Source organism: Pipistrellus hanaki, assembly GCF_964339955.1.
Source record: "Pipistrellus hanaki genome assembly, chromosome: 15".
Taxonomy (NCBI): Eukaryota; Metazoa; Chordata; class Mammalia; order Chiroptera; family Vespertilionidae; genus Pipistrellus; species Pipistrellus hanaki.
This window is the reverse complement of record NC_140517.1, coordinates 29038302-29061783: the sequence shown is the minus strand read 5'-3', so window position 1 is coordinate 29061783 and position 23482 is coordinate 29038302. Positions and strand designations below refer to the sequence as shown.

Here is a 23482-nt window from a genome sequence, read left to right as displayed (position 1 = left end):
TATTTATTGCTTTGGTATTATTTTTCTCTTATTTCTTTCATCTCTCTTATTTACCTCTTTCCTTTTCTTACTCTATTTATTTTTTGCTTTTCTTTCTTTTTCTTTGTTCTTCTTTCTCTTCTTTTTACCTTTCACAGTGGAGATATCCCTCCTGATTCTTAACTGCCACACTATGAGTGTGGGACCTACCTGCCTGTTCTGCAACTCTGCCCTGCCTACCAGTCTCAGTGTGACTTCTTTACATCTGTAGTTATAGGAGTTTTGTTAAAAAAAAAGACTTCAGGTGGTTCTCAGTAGTGGTTGTCCTATAATTTATTTGTAATTTTGATATGATCATGGGAGGAAGTGAGCATAGTTTACCTATGCTGCTATCTTGACTTCACCCCTAGCCTTCATTTACATTTAATGCAATTATTGGGAAGGTTGAGTTTATCTACTGTCCTGTTATAGGTTTATTTTTCTTCTTTTAACCTACATTTTTTATCCTGCCTTCTTTTGAAATATTTTAATGTGTTTTGGATTTCATTTTATTTCCACTACTGGATTTTTAGCTATTTCTATTTTGATTATAATAGTGTTTGTTCTAAGGCTAGCAATATGTATTCCCTACTATCAAAGTCTATTTAAAATTAGATAAGTCTTCACATCTAGCACTTATCACTTCATACCTTATACTTCCAACATCACAGTTCATACTTCATGCTTCACAAATGAAATAGCCTTGAAATGGAATAATTTCATTCATCTACTTTCTTACCTCATCCTTCATACTATTATTGTATCTTTTATTTCTGTATACTTCTAAAGCCTTACATTAAAGTGTTATTATTTTGCTTTAAATAGTTAGTTTTAAAAATAAATATGAGAATAAAAATGTCTTGTTTTTTCTTAATAAATACAAAGTTATTTACTATTTTTTGGTCCTCACACTCTCCTTCTGAGACTTTAATTGGCCATATTGTTAGACCATTTGATATTATCTCGGAGTTCACTGGGACTTTGGTTCCCCTGCAATCACCCCCCCGCCCCCAACATGTGACCTGGACTGGAATCGAACCATGACCTCCTGGTGCTCGACCACTAAGCCACACTGGCCGGGCTTAAATCGTTTTAAGAATATTTTGTCCAGGGTTTATAATTATTACCTACAGAAGTAGTAGTCCGATACAATGTCTTTCATTATTGAAACCACAATTTCACAGCAACCATGTTTAATCATTTCTGATATAAGGTCTTCTGAGGTTATCGCCATACTCTACATATTGTGCTTATGCTTACATTTCTGAATGTCTCAAAAATCTCATGGATTTTTGCTATGTTAAATGAAATTTAATTTAATGTATATGTCTGATACCTCCTCTGGCTCACTCATATCAACATAGTTACATCACTATTTTTAGTAATTTTAATTGCTAACTATGTAATTTTAGATACTAACCTTCTTGAATCTATAGTTCTTATTCATCAACTGTGGACAGTGTCTTGATTATCCATGAGGTAAAATGAGGATATTAATACTCTTAGCCCTTTTTCCTCCCTCTTATTTTTTTGTTTTTCCTCTCCAACTTCTGTGAGGTGCACCTCTGTTTTTGCATCGCCTAGAACTTTCTTTCCCCAGGCATAATGACACTTAATATCTATCACATAAATGCAGTTGTGGCCCTGTGACTTGCCTATGACTCGGTCCAACATGAATTAATACAACAAATATTTATTGTTGGTGTACCATAAAGCAGTCCCTGTCCTTGGTGCTCAGAAACAGCAGGAAATAGAATAGTAAAGAGAAATCTCTGTTCCCAGGGTTAGGGACACAGAAAGTAAATAAGATATTTAGTATGGTAGTTATGTTTAGGAGAAAAATTAAGCGAGGGAGGTTATAAGGAAGGGTATAAGGACTGTGTGTGTGTACATGTGTGCACACACCTGTGTGCTTTGTAATTTAGATAGAATGGTCAGGAAAGTTCTCTCTACAAAGGTGATATTTGAGTAAATTCCTGAAGAAGGTAAGGGAATATGCCCTTTGGATATCTGGGGAAAGAAAGTTCTAGGCAGTAAGTACATGTACATTATAGAGTAAATATTGTTTGCTTTTAAGCTGAGAAGAAACTATTATTTCATTCCTTCCCAATGATTCTAGTGACCCCATTCTCATGCTATTCACAGAAGAATGTTCAAAAGAATTTGTTCTTTTACTGGAGTAATTGCTCGCAGTCACATCATGTTTTCTGCTGCATTATATTTAGCTCATACCCTTCTTGTGTATTCCCCTCCCCCACCCACTGGCCCCTTTGCTGGTTACCTTTCTTTATTCTTGATGAAAGAAGAAACATATTTTATTTAGTATGTTACTAATACCTTCCGGGTCATTTTCTCCATTACTTATCATTTAATCCATTCTTTTTTCAAGTCCACTGACTTCTGCTCAACTCTGCCCCAATTTCACAATATTTTGTTCTGACTTCATGGTGTAGCGATTAGTTTTGCTTGGAGTTTCTACTTTCTTTCCTTTCTCTTGGCCTTGCGTTCTGTGCATTTTTCATATTCTCAATTATTATAAAGCCCAGTCACATTCTTCTATGGAATTCTTCCTGTCTTCTCCTAGAGCAGTGTTTCCCAAAGTGTGGTATGCATACCCCAGGGGTACGGGAAGAGTTTGGTGGGGGTACGAGTTGCACCAGAGTTTGGTGGGGATATGCACTGCACCGTGCTTAGCTGCACTTAATTCTACGTTCTCATGAGTACGAGGGGTACACAGCGTTATGAAAATTATAGAAGGGGTATACATATGTCAATACTGTCCTAGAGTCTTCCCTTCAGAAGCCTGCTGTCTTCCAGCACTAGGCAGAACGGCCTGGCTTCCCTGGCTGCTGTGCAGCTGACATTCTTGCTCTCCCAACCTTTCTTTATCAGCTGAATCCTTATACAGGACTAACTCCTCAAATGACTTCAGCATCCTATATAATAAAAGAGTAATATGCAAATTGACCATACCTCTGCTACACCCTCAAGCCATGCCACTAGCCAATCAGGAGTACATATGCAAATAAACCCAATCAAGATGGCTGTGGCCACAGAGAGAGCAGGAGGGAGGCTTGGGTTTCCCTAGCAATGGAGGAAGCCAAGCATTCTGCCTACCCTTGTCAGCCTAGGCTTCCACTCAATGCTACAAAGTTTTAATTATAGAAGATAAATAAATCGCAACAAAAATGGCAGCAGCCATGGAGCTGAAGAGAGCAGGAGGCTAGGGTTGCTCCTGGTGATGAAGGAAACCAAGCTTCTGAAGCCCTGGCTGGCCTAGGCCTCCACTCCAGGCTATAAAGTTTTAATTATAGAAGGTAAATAAATCCTAACAGAAATGGATGCCGCCAGGGAGCGAGCAGAAGGCTTGGATCCACTCCAGGCTACAAAGTTTCAATTATAGAAGATAAATAAATCCGAGATACCACAGCCTCCTCTTGGGTCACTGAGGGGCATGGCTAGCCTGCAAACCACTACATGCCCCTCTCCCAGACCAACCCATACCCCAAGAGAACCCCTACCTGATCTGGGACAACCTTTATGGCTAACCAGCTGGTCCCCACCCATCACCAGGCCTCTATTCTATCTAATAAAAGAGAAATATGCAGATTGACCATCACTCCAACACAAGATGGCTGCCACCATGCAGTCAAAGATCCTGCCCCCATGTGGACACAAGATGCTCACCAAAAGATGGCCAGCAAGGGAGGGCAGTTGGGGGGGACCTAGCCTGCAAGGGAGGGCAGTTGAGGGTGATTAAGAATGCAGAGGAGGGGCCACCACCGCTCCGCCCAGGTCCCGGCCTCCGGTCCAGCTCCGCCGCCCCGTCGACACTCGCCCGCCGCCACCGCCGCCAAAATGTCTACAGGCGCACCTGCAGGTCCCACTGCCTCCGGCAGTAACCGGAAGCTTCAGCAGACGCAGAACCAAGTGGACGAGGTGGTGGACATCATGCGGGTGAACGTGGACAAGGTGCTGGAGAGAGACCAGAAGCTCTCCGAGCTGGACGACCGCGCGGACGCCCTGCAGGCCGGAGCTTCCCAGTTTGAGACAAGCGCCGCGAAGCTGAAGAGGAAGTACTGGTGGAAGAACTGCAAGATGTGGGCCATAGGGGTCGCCGTGGTGGTCATCATCATCATCATCATCATCATCGTGTGGAGCGTGTCCTGGTGAGGAGCCGGGAGCCGCCAGCTGCTCTTCTGGAAGCCTCGCGAGACGTGGACACAGAGCCTGCTATCTATCACGCTTACAAACTGTCATTACCATGATTGTCCTCTGCTCCTTAATGTCAACTTCGATTCTTAGGAAAAAAAAAAAAAAAAAAAAAAGAATGCAGAGGAGGTCAGTTAGGGGTGACCAGATTGGTAGAGAAGGGAAGCTGGGGGTAACCGGACATGCAGGGAAGGGCAATTGGGAAGGACCCAGACCTTCAGGGGAGAGCAGTTGCGGGGGACCAGGCCTGCAGGGGAGGGCAGTTAGGGGTAAACAGGCTGGCAGGGGAGCAGTTAGGCATCAATCAGGCTGGCAGGGGAGTGGTTAGAGGGTGATCAGGCTGGCAGGCATAATTGGTTAGGGGCAATCAGAAAGGCAGGCAGGCAAGCAGTTGGAAGCCAGCAGTGCTGGATTGTGAGAGGAATGTCCAACTGCTCATTTAGGCCAAATCTCACTCTTGAGGTTGGGCATCTCTTGAGGGGTCCAAGATTGAAGAGGGTGCAGGATGGGCTGAGGGACACCCCTATTCACATGCACAAATTTCATGTATTGGGCGTCCAGTTTCATATAATACTGGTTTGGTGGTGATGAACTCCTTTAACTTTTTCATGTCTGTGAAGAAAGACCTTCAATTTTGAATGATAGCTTTCCTGGGCAGAGTAATTTTAGTTGTAAGTTATTGTTATTTATCACTTTGAATATTTCTTGCCACTCCCCTCTGGCCTGCATAGTTTCTGTTGAGAAATCAGTTGACAGTTGTGTGGATACTCACCTGTAGGCAACTAACTTTTTCTCTTGTTGCTTTTAAGATTCTCCCTTTGTCTTTTGCCCTTGGCATTTTAATTATGATGTATCATGGTGATCCTCTTTGGATTCCTCTTATTTGGGGTTCTCTGCACTTTCTGGACTTGTAAGTCTATCTCTTTCACAAGGTAGGGGAAATTTTCTGTCATTATTTCTTCAAATAGGTTTTCAGTATCTTGCTCCCTCTTCTTCTGGCATCCCCATAATTCGGATGTTGGTATGCTTAAAGTTTTCCCAGAGGCTCCTTACACTATCTTCATATTTTTGGATTCTTTTCTCTTTTTTTCTTTTCTGGTTGGGTGTTTTTGCTTCATCATATTTTCAATCTTTGACTTGATTCTAGTGATCCTCTAGCCTGCTATTGGATCTCTATATATTATTTTTTATTTCAATCAGTATATGTTTAATTTCTAGTTGGTGCTTTTTCATATCCTGGAGGGTCTCACTAAATTTATTGTCCTTTTCTAGAAGATTCTTGAGTAATCTTATAACTGTGGCTTTGAACTCTATATCCAGTAGTTTGCTTTCCTCCATTTCTTTCGTGACATGTTTCTTTGTCTCCGCATTTTGGCTGCTTCCCTGTGTTGATAGAGTGGCTTTGTGTGCCAGGTGTCCATAGGGACCAGTGGCTCAGCCTCCCCAGTTACCTGAGGTTGACACTCTTGGTGACCTCTTTGTGGGCTGTGTGCAGTCTTGTTATAGTTAAGCCTTGATTGTTGTTGGGATCACTGGGAGGAATTGACCTCCAGGCCTATTAGCTATGAGAATCAGTGTGTATGCTGGGAGAACTTCAGTACTGGAGACACCCTTATGAAACAAGACTTATTTCAGTGGGGCTTTGTGTTCACTGATTCTGTCCCCTTCAGTGATCTGAGGAGTTGTAATTGGGTTGGTCCCACTCTGACCCCTGGGTACACTGTCTCTTGGATCTCCAAGGAGGTGCTAATTTAGCCTCTGCCCTGGGACACCCAGGAGGAGCTATGGAGAGAAATGCAGATTCCTCTTCTTTGTTTGGGTTTTGGAGGTGCCCAGATGAGGCCCAGCTGTGAAGCAATGGGCCTTTTTTTTGTATGTTCTGTGTCTCACTGACTCAGCTACAGTTAGTTAGGTAAGTTTAGATTTCAAAGGACTCGGCCATTCTTATGCAAAAGCCTCTACACTCAGCTTGGATGAGGAGCAACCAGCAATGGATTCCCATCAACCCTGCCTTAAGAGGCCCTTGGGTCTCAGTGTCCCATGGTAATCGCTGCAAGCACCTCTGAGAGAAAGCCACCCTAGAGTTTCGCCTGCTGCCAGACAGTCCAGTTTCTCCCAGTATGAGCCTGGGTCCCCAGAGTCTCGCCTGGAACTGGAGTTCAGAGCAGTCAGGAGCTTGTGTGTCCCTCCCGCTTGAGTAAGCCTGCTGTGTACTTAGCTGCCAGCCCTTTCCATGCACATTCCTCCATACCTCTGCCTTCCACAGTTCTTGTGAGTCTCAGTGTGCTTTTTTCTTTCCTTCTAGTTGTAGAATTTCCACTCAGCCAGCCTTCTTGTGGTGTCCATTTTGTTTTTTAGTTGTAGTTTAGAAATTGTTGTGAGAGGCAGCAGTTTAGGTGTTTACCTATGCTGCCATCTTGGTTTCTCCTGATTTTTATTTTTTAAAGCTAACTTCTTTTTTCTTTCAGGAGTCTTTTCAAATATTTTTCTCCTCTAGGTATTCTGAAATTTTACAACAATGTATGTAGATTGGGTCTTTTACATTCAGCTGGCTGAAGTTTTGAGAGAGCCTCTAATTGTAAAGACTCATGTTATGCCCATATGCCCGGGGCAGAATGAATACCAGGCTGTTGGCGTTTTTACATATGGAGGTGAGAAGGCAGATCACAGACTATTCAGAGTACAGACCCTTTAATTAATCCCTCTGTTTCCAGCCCGACTGCTCCGTTAGTGGTTGTCAAGCTTGATAATTCTGAGTCCAGAACCTCTCGTGGCCAGTTTCCTACTCATAACTACAGGCCTTCCACCAAGGTACAAACTGTAGCTTTCTCCGACCCATGTCCCCCGCTCACTCACACCTGTCCATTTTCCTTAAGCCTCTTGGAGATCTCTGGTCCACCAGTGATTTCGCTCTTTGTAGTATGGGAATGCATTTTTCCTATTCTTCTATCATAATTTCCCTAGGGTTTCAGGAGGAAAAGTTTGTCAAAAGCCTTCCATTTGCAATCTACTTTCCTATCTTACCTTTGTTCCAGCAAGCTGACTCTACATTAACTGCTTTCTTTACTGTCTGCATCTGGTTGGATATAGCCAATGGGGAACCTCAGCAGATCAGAGGGAGGAAAGAGTGTGGCCATGGTGTTTATTCCTTTAGCTGACGCCCTGCAAGGTTGCCTCAGGCTGGCTGAGTCCCCTACTAAAGGCCACAGCTTTTACATAGACATCTCCCTCTAGCTCACAGTAGTCTTGCTCCTGCCCTGGTTCTGTCTTTCTGGCCAAGGGCACTGCCATTCTTCGTGGTTTCTCTACACTAGGGGTGTCGAACTCAATCAGAGAAGGGGCCAAAATCTAAAATCCAGCCTAAATCGCGGGCCGAATGGTTTACTGAACAGTCATAAACTGACAATGTCATAAACTGACAGTGGAGTGCAGTGATGACAGCGCGGTGCGGGCCACATTGCAAGGCCTGGCGGGCTGGATTTGGCCCGCGGGCCTTGTGTTTGACATATGTGCTCTACACCCTGCCCACGTCTTTGTAAATAATCTCTTTAATAAAGTCTCCTTGAATCATCCAAATTTAGTGCACATTTATTTCCAGACTAGAGGCCCGATGCCTGAAATTTCTGCACTAGTAGGCCTTCCTTCCCTCAGCAGCTGGCACTGGTTTCCCTCTGGCACCAGGGACCCAGGCTTCCCTCACAGCCCCAGCTTCTTCCGGAATGATGGAATGATGTCCAGAAGGACATTTGGTTTAATTAGCATATTATGCTTTTTTTGGTTCTTTATTTTTATTTTATTTAAAGTAAGTCTTTATAGTTTAGATTATTATAGTTGTTCCTTTTTTATCTCCCCATAGCTTCCCTCCACCTATTCCCCAACCCATGCCCTTACCCCCCACTGTCCTCGTCCATAGGTGTTTAATTTTTGTCCAGTCTCTTCCTGCACCCCTCACACTCCTTCCCCCCTGAGAATTATCAGTCCCCTCCCTTTCCATGTCCCTGATCCTCTTATATTTACCAGTTTATTCTGGTTATCAGCTTTTTATTCACTTGATTTTTAGATTCACTTGTTGATAGATATGTATTTGTTGTCACTTTGTTTTTCATAATTTTTATCTTTACCTTTTTCTTCTTCTTCCTCTTCTTAAAGAATACCTTTCAGCATTTCATATAATACTGGTTTGGTGGAGATGAACTCCTTTAGCTTTTTCTCATCTGTGAAGCTCTTTATCTGACCTTCAATTCTAAGTGATAGTTTTGCTGGGTAATCTTGGTTGTAGGTTCTTGCTATTCATCACTTTGCATATTTCTTGCCACTCCCTTCTGGCCTGCATAGCTTCTGTTGAAAAATCAGCCGACAGTCATATGGGTGTTCCCTTGTAGGTAACTGTTTTTCTCTTGCTGCTTTTAATATTCTCTCTTTGTCTTTTGCCCTTGGAATTTATTTGTGATGTATCTAGTTGTGGTTCTCTTTGGATTCCTCTTGTTTGAAGTTCTCTGCACTTCCTGAACTTATAAGTCTATTTCTTTCACCAAGTAGGGGAAGTTTTCTGTCATTATTTCTTTAAATATGTTTTCAATATCCCCCTCTTCTTCTGGCACCCTCATAATTTGGATGTTGGTACACTTGAAGTTGCCCCAGAGGCTTCTTGCACTGTCTTCATATTTTGGGGTTATTTTTTCTTTTTTCTTTTCTTTTTTTTTTCTCTCTCCCAGTTGAGTGTCTTTTGCTTCTTCATATTTCAAATCGTTAACTTGATTCTTGGGATTCTCTAGTGTGCTGTTGAATCTCTATATATTATTCTTTATTTCAGTCAGTTATGCTTAATTTCTAGTTAGTCCTTTTTCATATCCTTGAGATTCTCACTAAGTTTCTCAGAGGTTTCTAGAAGATTCTTGAGTAATCTTATAACTATGGCTTTGAACTCTATATCCAGTTGTTAGCTTTCCTTCATTTCGTTCATTTGTGACATGTTTCTTTATCTCCGCATTTTGACTGCTTCCTTGTGTTGATAGAGTGGCCTTGTGTGCTAGGTGTCCTATAGGGCCCCTTGGCACAGCTTCCCCAATCAGCTGAGGAGGACACTCTTGGTGCACCCTTTTGCGGGCTGTGTGCACAATCTTGTTGTAGTTAAGTCTTGATTGCTGTTGGTATCTCTGGGTGGAATTGACCTCCAGGCCTATTGGCTGTGAGGATCAGCTGTGTCTATGATGGGAGAACTTCTGTACTGGATACAACCTTATGGGGAAGGGCTTGCTTCAGTGGGGCTTTGGTGCTCACTGAGTCTACTCTCTGAATGTGTCTTTTATGGATGTGAAGAGTTGTAATCTGATATGGTCTCACTCTGACCACTGGGCACACTGGCTCTTGGATCTCCAAGGAGGTGCAAAGTCAACCACTGCCTGAAGTCACCCAACAGGAGCTACAGAGAGATCTGCAGATTCCTCGTTTGGGGGTGCCCAGGTGAGGTGCAGCTGTGCAGCAATGCAGCCTACTGATGATCCCTAGGCCTTCTTTTGGAAGGTCTGGGGTTCTTTGAGCTAGCTGCAGTTTGTTAGGTTAGGTTGCAAAAGGCCAAGCCATTCATATGCAAACTCCTCTGTATGCTGCTTGGGTGGGGTTGTAAATTAGGTGGGGCATGGTCTCAGGGAATCATAGGGCGGTGAAAACAGCAATGGTTTCCCATTGGCCCTGCCCTGGATAGGTCCTGGGTGCCTGTGCCCCACGCCCCTGTGCAGGAACGATGAATGCTGTTACCACCTCTGAGAGAAAGCTGCCCTGTTGTTCTGGTGTGATGCCAGACAGTCCAGTTTCTCTCTGTGTGAATCTGGTCCCCAGAGTCTCTCTTGGTATTGAAATTTAGAGCAGTCTGGAGTTTGTATCTCCCTCCCAATTGAAAAAGACCACAGCATACCTAGTTGCCAGCTAGTTTCCATGTGTGTGCCTCCATACATTAGTTCTTCTGCACCTCTGCACCTCCTACCAATCTAGATGCGCTTTTCTCTTTCCTTCTTGTTGTAGAACTTCCACTTATCCAGCCTTACCTTGGTTCTGGATGATATCTGTTTTTTCTTTTAGTTGTAGTTTTGATGTGGTTGTGCGAGACAGCAAGTTCAGGTGTTTACCTATGCCACCATCTTTGTTCCCCAGCATTTTATGCTTTTATTATTATAGATGGGACTCTCTGGATAATGCAAAAATAACAAAAATTATATATGTCTGGTCTGCTATATTGAGCCAAGGGTTTTTAGTTTTTAAAAGCACATAACTTTTCCATATTGAATATATACGAAGGCCCGGTGCATAAAATTCGTGCATGGGGGTGTGTGTCCCTCAGCCCAGCCTGCACCCTCTCCAATCTGGGACCCCTCAAGGGATGTCCGATGGGCAGTCGGACATCCCTCTCACAATCCAGGACTGCTGGCTCCCAACTGCTTGCCTGCTTGCCTTCCTGATTGCCCTTAACCAATTCTGCCTGCCAACCTGGTCACCCCTAACCACTCCCTTGACAGCCTGATTGATGCTTAACTGCTCCCTGCCAACTTGATTGCCCCTAACTGCCCTTCCCTGAAGGCCTGGTCACTCCTAACTGCCCTCCTCTGCAGGCCCAGTCACTCCCAACTTCCCTCCTCTGCTGGCCTGTCACCCCTAACTGCCATTTCCTGCAGTCTTGGTCCCTCCCAACTGCCCTTCCCTGCTGGCCATCTTGTGGTGGCCATCTTCTATCCACATGGGGGAAGCCATCTTGTGTTGGAGTGATGGCCAATTTGCATATTACTCTTTTATTAGATAGGATAGAGGCCTGGTGCATGGGTGGAGGCCAGCTGGTTAGCCATAAAGGGTGTCCCAGATCAGGGTGGGGGTTCTCTTGGAGCATGGGGTGGCTTGGGCGAGAGGCCTATCATGGTTTGCAGGCTGGCCACGCCCCCCTGTCAACCCAAGCAGAGGCCCTGGTATCTGGGGTTTATTTATTTTTTATAATTGAAATTTTGTAATGGAGGCCACGGCAGGCCAGAGTTGCAGAAGCTTGGCTTCCTCCATCACCAAGGGAAACTCAAGCCTCCTGCTCTCTCCAGCTCCATGGCTGCCACCATTTTTGTTGGGATTTATTTATCTTCTGTAATTGAAACTTTGTAGTCTAGAGTGTAGTTTGGGGCCAGCCAGGGAGGCCGGGAAGCTTGGCTTCCTCCATTGCGGGGAAGCCCCAACCTCCTGCTTGCTGCTGCTCTGTGGTCACAACTATCTTTATTGGATTAATTTGCATACTCACTCCTGATTGGCTGGTGGGTGTGGCTTGATGGTTAGCAGAGGTATGGTCACATTTATTTGATAGGATTTTTGCAACCTAACTAAGACTTTTAGGTCCTAATTCTTGATTTCCATTCACATTCACTCTTTGTAATGGATCCTGAAATTTCCCTTTAATTTCACCATATTTATTGGTAATAAAGGCCTTTAGAGAGCAGGGTTCCTGATATGAGATGCTATAACTAGCACTGAATTGGATTGGATTATCCTGTAATATCCTCCAGTTTATGTCCTTGAAACTCTTTGGCTTACAATGTAGGTACCTGCCTCTGGGTGGCAGTGCCTTGTTACGAGGGTCTTTTGGGGATGAATAGTGACATGCCCAACTGATTTGTGTTTCTCAGCCACAAGAAGCTCAAGAACCATTTGTCATGCATCTGTCTCTTCCTCCAGATTGGTGTCCCTCATGATGGAGCCTGTGTCTTCTCTAAGTTTATGTTGCCAACAGCCAGTCCAGAGACTTCCCATAGCAGGGATGAAAATATTATTTGTATAATGAAGGAAGCTGTCTTTAGCAAGTTATGAAATCATAGCCTAAGTAGAACGTCTCTTCTACTCACCTGTCCAGTTTTGCTCCATAAATAACTAAGGGACTCTGAACCCTCTGCAAAGGGCATTCATCTTAGTCTATAGATCCCTGTGTATAAGAAATAAAGCTTTCCTTGATTTATTCTAAGTAGAAATAAATTGAATTATGAATTCTCACATGGCTGAGTTGGAGGGAAGTTTGACCCCATCCATCCTGGGGAGTGGGAATAAGCATCCTCCTTCCCAGGGACTCACAAGGATATGGGGGATTCCTTGGTGCCTGAACAATGGGTGAGAGACCCACATTCAGTCTCTCCGTCACCCCAGTGGCCTCGTTTCCAGGCTCCCTGGAAGGTGGGTAGCTCGCTGCTTCTATCATGAGCTTGGCCCTGGGGAACTGGGGTCCAGCTTCCAGCCTCTTGGGGTACACTGAGCTGGTACCTCCTAATGAGACCTAGCTTATGGCACCTGCTGACTCAATCTTTCCCCAGATTGGCAACTAGTGCTCTGTCCTGCTTCATCCCCACTGGGTCTGCCTTCCCCTCTTGCTTCTTTTCCCTGCCACTTCTGCCCTTCTAGGCAGAGTGAGGAAAGATCTTTGTCGCCTGTGGGTTCTCTGCTTAAGGAAGGAAAAGGGAAGCAGAGGGGGCTGGATCCTGCCTCGTGGCGGTTTGGCCTGGCGCTGTGCTCAGCGGTGTGGAGGCTGGCCCTGCTCCTGCGGAGGACTTCTCCAGGGCTCCGAGAAGTCATTTTAACTGACTGCATCGCTCACAGGCATTTCTCAATGTCTTCTGAACTATTAATGGGGCAAACCTGCTAACTTAGAAGTGTGGGTGATTCTGAAGTTGTAGATTCAATGAAATATAATCCATGGCTGTTTCAACAACCTTTTCAAATAAAATAATATAAAAATTCACTATGGAAAATGCATATGCAAGCTCTATACTTTCTGCCTACTGGCATCTACACTTGGCTGTCTAATAGGCATTGGCCTGAACACCCTAACACTGGGACCTCTCCAGGCTTGCCCAGCTCAGGACTCTATTCCTCCAGTTAGGTGAGTCATCCTGGAATTCACTCTTTCTCACCCACACACCTAATCCATTATCGAATTCTGTTGGTTCTTTTTTCAAAATCCACACAAATCTGGGCACTTTTAATCTTTTTGTTTTGTTTTGTTTTTTGTTAATCTTCATTCAAGATTTCCTATTTTTTTTTTTTTTTTTTTTTTTTTTTTTTTTTTTTTTTTTTAGAAAGAGTTGAAGGGGGCAGAGGGGAGAGAGAGAGAGAGGAGAGAGGAAGTATGATATATGAGAGAAACACATCAATTGGTTGCCTCCCGCATGTGCATGCGGGAGAGCGAAGAGGGGAAGAAACCTGCTGCCTACATATGTGCCTTTAACTGGAAATCAAACCCACAACTCTTTGGTGCGCAGGCCAACGCTTTAACCACTGAGCAACACTGGCTAGGGCACCAAATCCTGCCTTTTAACAGAGCTCCACTGAGCTCCTGTTTGAAACCACAGCTCTTATCTGTCTGTCTGTTATGCCTGGACCCCCAATAGTCCGTTCCATGAAAGCAGCCAGGGATATATCTGTGTCTGGCCTGGGGAGATGCTCCATTTACCTCCTGTCCCAAACAACTAGAAAACCAGTCAGAAGCATGAAGCACCTTTTCAGTAGACATCACTCATACTAAATTCATGTATATGCATAGATCTGATTATTAACTTTCTATTCCCTTTCACTGGCCTGTCCAATCCACCCCAGTAAAATACTTTAATTATTGAAACTATATGATACATGTTAGTATCTGATATGGTAAGTATCTTACCGTTCTTTTACAAAAGTGCTTGGCTGAATCAGGTGAATTTTTCCCAGGTGACTTCCATAAGGATTTTATATTTGTAGATTTATCTGCAAATTAATAGATTTATTCTATTCTACTTATCTGAGAATGCAGGAACTACCACACAGCCTTGATTACTGATTCTTCCAATTTTCTTCTTTTTTGAATTGTTTTAGCTAATTTAGTTCCTTCATACCTTTCCTTATAAATTTTAGAGTAAAATTGTCTATATCTACAAGATTTAACCCTCAGTGAAGTTTTGTGGTTTTCCCCATACTAACTCCAGCACATTTGCTGTTGAGTATATTCCTACATACACAGGCCATATTATTATATGATCTCTGAACACATAATAATCTGGCCACTCAATATATATATATTAGGGGCCAATTCATGCACTGGGGGTGGGGATGGGTCCCTCAGCCAACCTGCCCACCTCTCACATACTGGGAGCCCTCAGGGGATGTCCTACCAACAGTAGGACATCAGTCTGGCCTCCCTTTGTGGGAGGCAACCAGGCTGATCAGGGGAAGGCACCAGCCCCATCACCCCCGCTGCTGCAGCCACTGCCAGTCACATAGTCACCAAGGTTTTTTCATCAACATGGACTCCAGTCCCTTCACAAGAAAAAATGACAACTTTCTTTAGGCATTTTCAAGATGTGTCTTTCATATGATATGCATTTCTTCCTTTATTTTTATTTTTTTTATCCTCACCTGAGGATATGTTTCCATTGACTTTTAAAGAGTGTGGAAGAGAAAGGTAAAGACAGAGAGAAACATCAAAGTGAGAGGAACACTTTGATTGGTTGCCTCCTGCATGAGCCCTGATCTGTGCCCCGGCCAGGGAGGAGCCTGCAACCTAGGTACATGCCCTTGATCAGAATCGAACCCAGACCCTGCGGTCGGCAAGCTGATTCAAACCGGCTAGGGCAGCGGATTTTCATTTTTTTCTCCAGAAGTGTGGTGGAAAAGCCTTAGATCACTTTTTTGGATTCTTATTACCCAAGTTACTAAGAATATTACCAGTGGCATACAGGAAGCTTAGCCAATGTGCAGTTAGAAAAGGTGTTTCCTCTATAGTTCACACCAATCCGGGGCTGGGCCCTGCCCAGGCCTAAAGCCTCTGGCAGAAGCTTTAGGCTTGGGCAGAGGCCTTCCAGCTCCCTCTGATCATTGTCTCCGCCCCTGCCCAGGCCTGCCCAGGCCGAAAGCCTCTTGGGCAGGAGCAGACCCCCCAGCTCCCTGCAATCGACCGCAGGGGGTCCGCTCCTGCCCAAGCTGAAAGCAGACCCCCAGCTCCCTGAGATCGAACACAGGGGTCTGCTCCTTCCCTAGGCCAAAAGTGAGGCTTTCTGCGATCAATGGCAGTGCGGACCCCCAGCTCCCTGCCATCGATTGCAGGGGGTCTGCTCCTGCCCAGGCCTTACCTCACAGTGACCTGCGTGTCAGGATGTTCCTAGGACACAGGTGCTGGGCACCTATGTATGCAAATTAACAGCCATCTTTTTTGGTTAATTTGCAAAGTCATTCTGATTGCCTATGGGTGTAGCGAAGGTATGGTTAATTTACATGTTTGCCTATTATTAGGTAAGATTCTGAGTATAATATATACATATTATACACTGAGTGGCCAGATTTATATATATATATATATATATATTAGAGGCCCGGTGTATGAATTCATGCACGGATGGGGTCCGGCCGGCCTGGCCAGGGGGAGGGAACATGGGCAGTTGGCTGGCCTGCCTGATGGTTGAAGTCCTGGTTGAGAGGACAATTTGCATATTAGCCTATTATTATATAGGATATACACTGAGTGGCCAGATTATTATGGGTTCAGAGATCATAATAATCTGGCCACTTGGTGTATTTTATTTATTGTTACTGTGAATTGGATTATTTTCCCACCATATGTTAATTGAAAATTGTGAATGCTTTTTATGCCTTTATTTTTAAACTGGCTACTTTGTAGAATTTTGATACCAGTTCTAGCATTTTCTTTTTAATTGATTCTGATTTCTTTTGAGACTCCTTCTTTGAACCATGGAATAGTTAGAAGTTTGCTGTTTAGTTCCAAGTGTTTGGAGATTTTCCTATTATCATTCTGTTACTGATTTCTGGTTTGATGCCATCGTGATCAAAGACATTCCCTTTAGTATTTTAATTCCTTAACAAATATGTCAAAGTTTGTTTCATGGCCCAGGACATGGTCAATCTTGGTATATTTTTCATGGATACTTGAAAAGAATATGTATTTTGCTATTGGGTGAAATATTCTATAAATGTTGATTAGGTTCTATTGGTTCATGACATTGTTACCCATATCCTTACTGATTTTCTGTCTAGTTTTTCTATCGATTTTTAAGAGGGAGATGTTGAGATCTCCAACTATAATTGTGAATTTATCTATTATTCCTTTCATTTCTATCAGTTTTTGCCTTACATATTTTGTAGCTTACTTGTTTGCTGCATACACAATCAGGACTGCTATGTCATCTAGGTGGGTTGATCCTTTTATCATTATGTAATGAGCTTTTCTGTCTCTAGTCATTTTCTTTGCTCTGAAGTCTGCTTTATCTGATATTAATATATCCACTCCTGTTTTCTTTTTAGTAATTTGAAAAATATAGCTTTTCCCATCTTTTTATTTTCAACCTACCTACAACATTGTTATAGACTGAATGTTTGTGTCTCCTCAAAATCCATCTTATAACCTAAACCTGAGGTATTTGGAGGCGTGTTGTTTTTAAAAAATATTTCTTTATTGTTCAGATTATTACAGATGTCCCTCCTCCCCCCCCCAATAACTCCCCTCAACCAGGTTCCCACCCCACCCCATGTTCATAACCCCGCCATTGTCCTCGTCCATGGATCTTTGTCCATTCCTACACTCTCTTCCCCCTGAGAACTGTCAGTCCACTCCCTTTCTACGCTCCAGACTCTATTATTTTCACCAGTTTATTCTGTTCATTAGATTTTTAATTCACTTGATTTTTAGATTCACTTGTTGATAGATATGTATTTGTTGTCACATTGTTGTTCATAATTTTTATCTTTACCTTTTCCTTCTTCTTCCTCTTGTTAAAGGATACCCTTCAGCATTTCATATAATACTGGTTTGGTGGAGATGAACTCTAGCTTTTTCTCGTCTGTGAAGCTCTTTATCGGACCTTTAATTTAAAAAAAAAAATAAATCTTTATTGTTCAGATTATTGCAAATGTTCCTCTTCTCCTCCCCCCCCCCCCCTTCCATTGCTCCCCTCCCGGACCTTTAATTTTGAATGATAGCTTTGCTGGGTAATCTTAATTGTAGGTTCTTGTTATTCATTACTTTGCATATTTCTTGCCACTCCATTCTGGCCTGCTTACTTTCTGTTGAAAAATCAGCTGACAGTCATGTAGGTACTCACTTGTAGGTAACCAACTGTTTTTCTCTTGTTGCTTTTAAGATTCTCCCTTTGTCTTTTGCTCTTGGCATTTAATTAAATTAATTAATTAATTAATTAATTAATATTTTATTGATTTTTTTTACTGAGAGGAAGGGAGAGAGATAGAGAGCTAGAAAAGTCGATGAGAGAGAAACGTCAACCAGCTGCCTCTCGCAACCAATGTACATGCCCTTGACCTGAATCAAACCTGGGACCCTTCAGTCCGAAGACCAACGCTCTACCACTGAGCCAAACTGGTTTCGGCTGCCCTTGGCATTTATTTTTTTTTTTTATGTCTATCCAGCATTTTTTTTTTAATGTATTTTATTGATTTTGTACAGAGAGGAAGGGAGAGAGATAGAGAGTTAGAAACATCGATGAGAGTCATCGATCAGCTGCCTCTTGCACACCCCCTACTGGGGATATGCCCGCAACCAAGGTACATGCCCTTGACCGGAATCGAACCCGGGACCCTTCAGTCCCCAAGCCGACGCTCTATCCATTGAGCCAAACCGGTCCCTGCGGCATTTTTTTTTTTTTAAATCAATCATTATTGTTCATATTGTTACAAAAGTTCCTCATTTTTCCCCCCCATCCAACAGGTTCCCACCCCACCCTCTGCCCTTTCCCCACTCCCCATTGTCCTCATCCATAGGTGCACAGTTTATGTTCAGTCTCTTCCCGAATCCACCACTCCCCTTTTCCCCCGAGAATTGTCAGTCCACTCCCCTCCTGTATCTCTGATTCTATTATAATCAACAGTTAATATTGTTCATCAGGTTTTTTAATTTCCTTTTTTTTATATAAATTAATAAACTTTTATATTTTTAAGAATAAATCTTAAAATCTAATAATTTTAAACCTTGTTTTTTCTGCCCTGAGAATTGAGAAGCAAACTTGTTTACATGGAAACTTGCCCTTAGGCTATCAAAAGGTGTAGCCATTCAAATGTAAATGAACACATTGTTTAAAGATAGCTGCTGGCTGGAATTGGATTACCTGTTCTGGGTGGGAAGGGCTTTCTCCATTAAAAGTAGGTGTTAGCTTTAAAACCTCTTTTTGGCAAGAGACCTTAAACTTTCAGAACTTTAAATTTTTCAGGTGAGAGGGCAGGGCGGGGCGAGGATGAGCTCCCGACTCTGCCCCGCAGGGCGGAGTTATCCCTAGCCCTCACCCAACCAATCAGGGTTAGCTGAGGCTGTGACATCACCACCAACCCGAGTAAAACCCCTGGACTGGGCGAAATTTTCGCTCTCTTCCGCCATGCTGCCGGCGTGAGTTGGCACAGAGCCCATGCTAGCATGGAAAAGGCTCTTTTGTTTATTGCATCGGACTCGGCTCCCTTGTGGTCCTTGGGGATCACGAAGTCTGGGTGTAACATCAGGTAGCAAATCAATTACTTAGCATTTTCTCAAATCAATAATACCTCCACATTCCCTGCCCTTGGCATTTTAATTATAATGTGTCTTGACGTGGTCCTCTTTGGATTCCTCTTGTTTGGGGTTCTCTGCACTTCCTTTCACCAGGTAGGGGAAGTTTTTTGTCATTATTTCTTCAAATAGGCTTTCAATATCTTGCTTTCTCTTTTCTTCTGGCACCCTTATAATTCAGATGTTGGTATGCTTGAAGTTGTTCCAGAGGCTTCTTGCACTTTCTTTATATTTTTGGATTCTTTTTTCTTTTTGCTCTTCTGCTTGGGTGTTTTTTGCTTCCTCATATTTCAAATCGTTGACTTGATTATTGGGATCCTCTAGTCTCCTATTAAATTTCTGTATATTATTCTTTATTTCAGTCAGTGTATGCTTAATTTATGACTGGTCCTTTTCCCTTTTTTTTTTTTTTTTTTTTTTTGGCATTCTCACTAAGATCCTTGAAGGTCTCACTAAGTTCCTCGGAGGTTTCTAGAAGATTCTTGGTAACCTTATAACAGTGGTTTTGAACTCTATATCAGTAGTTTGCTTTCCTCCATTTCGTTCATTTGTGACAGGTTTCTTTATCTTTGAATTTTGGCTGCTTCCTTATGTTGATAGAGTTGCCTTGTGTGCTAGGTGTCCTATAGGGCCCAGTGGCTCAGCTTCCCCAATCAACTGAGGTGGACACTCTTGGTGCACCTCTTTATGGACTGTGTGCAAGGTCTTGTTGTAGTTAAGCCTGATTGCTATTGGTATCACTGGGAGGAATTGATCTCCAGGCCAATTGGCTGTGAGGACCAGCTGTGTCTACAAAGGAAGAACTGCTGTGCTGGAGATACCCTTATGGGGTAAGACTTGCTTCAGTGGGGCTTTGGTGCTCACTGAGTCTGCCCCTTGAGTGTGTTGATTATGGATGTGAAGAGTTATAATCTAATAAGGTCTCATTTTGACCACTAGGTAAACTGGCTCTTGGATCTCCAAAGAGGTGCAAACTCAGCCACTGCCTGAGTCCACCTAGCAGGAGCTACAGAGAGATCTGCAGGTTCTTCCTCTTTGTTTGGGGATTGGAAGTGCCCTGATGAGTCCCAGCTGTGAAGCAAGGCAGGCTACTGTTGCCAAGAGCTTTGGCCCTTCTTTTGAAAGCTTTTGAACTCTCTGACCCAACTGCAGTTTGTTAGGTTAGGCTGTGAAAGGCCAGACCATTCATATGCAAAAGCTGCTGTGCACAGCTTGGGTGGGGTTGTAAATTGGGAGGGGTGGGGTCTCAGGTAATCACCAGGGCATGGCAAACAGCAATGGCTGCCAATCAGCCATCTCGGCGTCTCGGCGTCTCGGCGTCTCGGCGTCTCGGCGTCTCGGCGTCTCGGCGTCTCGGCGTCTCGGCGTCTCGGCGTCTCGGCGTCTCGGCGTCTCGGCGTCTCGGCGTCTCGGCGTCTCGGCGTCTCCGCGTCTCCGCGTCTCCGCGTCTCCGCGTCTCCGCGTCTCCGCGTCCTGCACCCCTGTGCAGGAACAATGATCACTGCATACACCTCTGAGAGAAAGCTGCCCTCACCTTCTCACCTGGTGCCAGACAGTCCAATTTCTCCCTATATGAGTCTGAGTCTCAGGGTCTCTCCCGGAATTGGAGTTCAGAGCAATTAGGGACTGTATCTTCCTCCCAATTGAAAAAAACAACGCACCCAGTTGCCAGCCTGTTTTGCATGTGCCTCAGTACCTCCGCACCTCCACACTTCTGACCAGTCTCAATGTGCTTTTTTCTTTCTTCCTAGTTGTAGAACTTCCACTCAGTCAGTTTTCCTGTGTTTCTGGATGATAGCTGTTTTGTATTTTAGTTGTAGTTTTAATGTGGTTATGAGAGGCAGCAAATACAGGTGCTTACCCATGCCACCATCTTGGTTCTCCTCTGGAGGTGGTTTTTTTGGGAGGTCATTAGGTCATGAGGACTCTGCATCATGAATGGGATTAGTGCCCTTGTAAAAGATAACTCAGAGACCCTTTATCCACTCTGCCCTGTGAAGACACAGTGGAAAGATGACACCTGTGAGCCAGAACACAGACTCTCATCAGATACTGAACTTGGATTTCTCACCCTCCAAAACTATAAGAAACGAATATTTGTTGTTTATTAGCTGCCCAGTCCATGGTATTTTGTTATAGAGGCCTGAATAGCCTAAGCCAATCATCATATTTTAGGTAAGTTTCTAATAGACAGCATCAGATTTTTCAATTCACTTTGTCAACCTCTGTCTTTAATTGGTGTATTTAAGCTATTTATATTAAATGTAATTATTGATATATTAGGGCTTAAGTCTGCTATTTTATTTTTGTTTTCTGTTTATATTCCTGCCTTCCTATGGATTTCTTTCTTTCTTTTCTTTTTTTTTTTTTTTAGCATTCCATTTTAATTTATTTATAGTTTTCCCCCACTGTGTTCCTTTGTATAGCTTTCTTAGTGGTTGCTCTAGGTATTACATCATATAAACAGAATTTATCGTAATGTACTGGCATTGACATTTTTACCATTTTGAGTGAAGTGTAGAGACTTTATGTCCCTTACCCTCCCCGATTTATAATTGTCTTAAATATTTCCTATATATACACTTAGAGCCACATTATACAATATTATAATTTCTTTAACTGTCAAACAGAATTTAGAAAACTTAACAGGTGAAGGCAAATATATTTTATTTTTTCTATTGTTCTTTCCTGATGTTCCAAAATTTCTTCTTTTATAGTTTCATTTCTGTTTAGAGAAGTTCCTTTATCCATTATTTTTGGGTAGTCTGCTGGCAACAAATTCTCTTAGTTTTCCTTTATCTTAAAATGTCCTGATTTCCTCTTTATTCCTAAAGTATATTTTTACTGGATAGAGAATTCTGGGTCTACAGCCCCTTTTTTCAGCACTTGAAAATTGTTGTGCTACTTCCTTCTGGCCTCCATATTTTCTGATGAGAAATCTGTAGTCATTCAAATTGCTTTTCCCCTAATAGTAAAGTTGTTTTTCTCGTTGCTTTGAAGATATATTGTTTTGCCTTTAGCTTTAAGAAGTTTGACTATGATGTCATTCAGTGTGGATTTTTGGGGGTTTGTCCTATTTGGAAGTTTCTAAGCTTCTTTAATCTATACGCTTATGTCTTTCCCAAGTCTGGGAAATTTTTAACCATTATATCTTTAAATACTTTTTGGCCCTACTCTCATCCTCATTTCCCTCTGGAATTCTGATGACATGATTGTAAATGTTTTTGTTATAGTCCCAGGTCCTATTCATTTTTTAAAAAGTCTGTTTTCTCTCTGTTGTCAAATGGGGTAATTCTATTGTTCTGACTTAAAGTAGACTGAATCTTTCTTCTGTCTTTCCTCTGTTGTCCTCTCCATGTTGAGGCTATTTCCATTATTGTACTTTTTAGTTTTGAAATTTCCATTTGCTTCTTCTTTATATCTCCTATTACTTGCTGAAGTTTTTCATTTGTTTCAAGCTTGTTCATAATTGTCTGTTAAAACATTTCATAATAACTCCTTTGAAATATTTGTTGGATAATACTAGCATCATGTTATCTTGGTGTTGACATCTATTAATTATCTTTTTCATTCAAGTTGAGGTTTCCTTGGTTCTTGGTATGATTAGTGGTTTTTTAATTGAAACTTGGAAATCTGGGTATTAAGAGATTCTGGATCTTATTTAAACCTTATATTTTAGCTGATTTCTTATGACACTGCTCCAGCAACAGAAAGGAGGTACTGTCTCCTTATTGCTAGGCAGTGGTAGAAGCCCAGATTTAGACTGGCCTCTACTGACACCTGCAGAAGAGAGGCTCCTCATTATCACAGGATAGGGGTGGGAGTTCTGGCTCCCACTGAGCCTCTGCTGATACAGTCCTGGCCGGGCGTGATAAGAGTGTCTCATGTGTACTCTCCACAGGGTGAGGGGTGGGTGGACTCATACCACTGGGCAGTGGTGAAAGTCCTGACTTTTCTTTTGGTTTCTCTGTCACCACCTCTGTGGAGAGAGTGCAGAGTGGAAATCTCAGCCCCTCGTCAGCCTCTGTGACACACCCTGACAGGGGTTTTGTGGCGCCTAACTACATCCTCTGAGGGTGGGAGTCTAGGCTCCCCATTCAGCCTTTGATGGCCGGTGAGGCCACAGCTTTTTCTGTAACATTTGGCTGGAGTAGAACCATTGTTGTCTAAAAATTTTATGTCTTCTGTCTTGCTAGTCTCTTTCCTGGTCCTGTGGCTAGAAAGAGCAGAGTTTTGTTGGTTACTTATTTGTTTGCTTGTGCAGTTTGATGTTTCTGTGTTGCAGCTTCTTTATCTACAAGTCTTGAATATTTAAGGCAAAGAGAAAGCCCAGAGAACTCACTACCACTTTGTTTCTTGTGGATGACATGGTAGTCGAGACCCCAGGTCCCTAGCCAGTCTTCCTTTTTCTCTCCACTTTTCTGAATCTTCATACATTCAAGGGTTTTTAGTTGTTACTTAGCTGGAACAACAGGGAAAGGTACTATTCCATCTTCCCAGAACTTAATATAACATTTTACTTCACATTTTTCTCCTTAGTGTACTGGTTAGTATTTCTGGGACAGAATTAAATGATACCAGGAAAAACATCAAACATTTTCTCATTCCTCATTCACTAGGAATGCCCCTATTGTTACCCCATGAATTATGATGCTTAGTGTTGGACATTAGTTTAAGACTGTACTTAAATTCAGTTGAAAAAATATT

General features: G+C 42.9%; 1 protein-coding gene across 1 annotated transcript; it reads left to right on the top strand.

Moving 5' to 3' along the window:
• The first annotated feature begins 3799 nt into the window (after window positions 1-3799).
• On the top strand, window positions 3800-4321 carry LOC311633260 (vesicle-associated membrane protein 3-like). Its single transcript, XM_084905636.1, has one exon. It carries the CDS (start codon window positions 3877-3879, stop codon window positions 4189-4191), a length of 315 nt encoding a protein of 104 aa, XP_084761762.1. The 5' UTR covers window positions 3800-3876; the 3' UTR covers window positions 4192-4321.
• Window positions 4322-23482: the final 19161 nt, after the last annotated feature.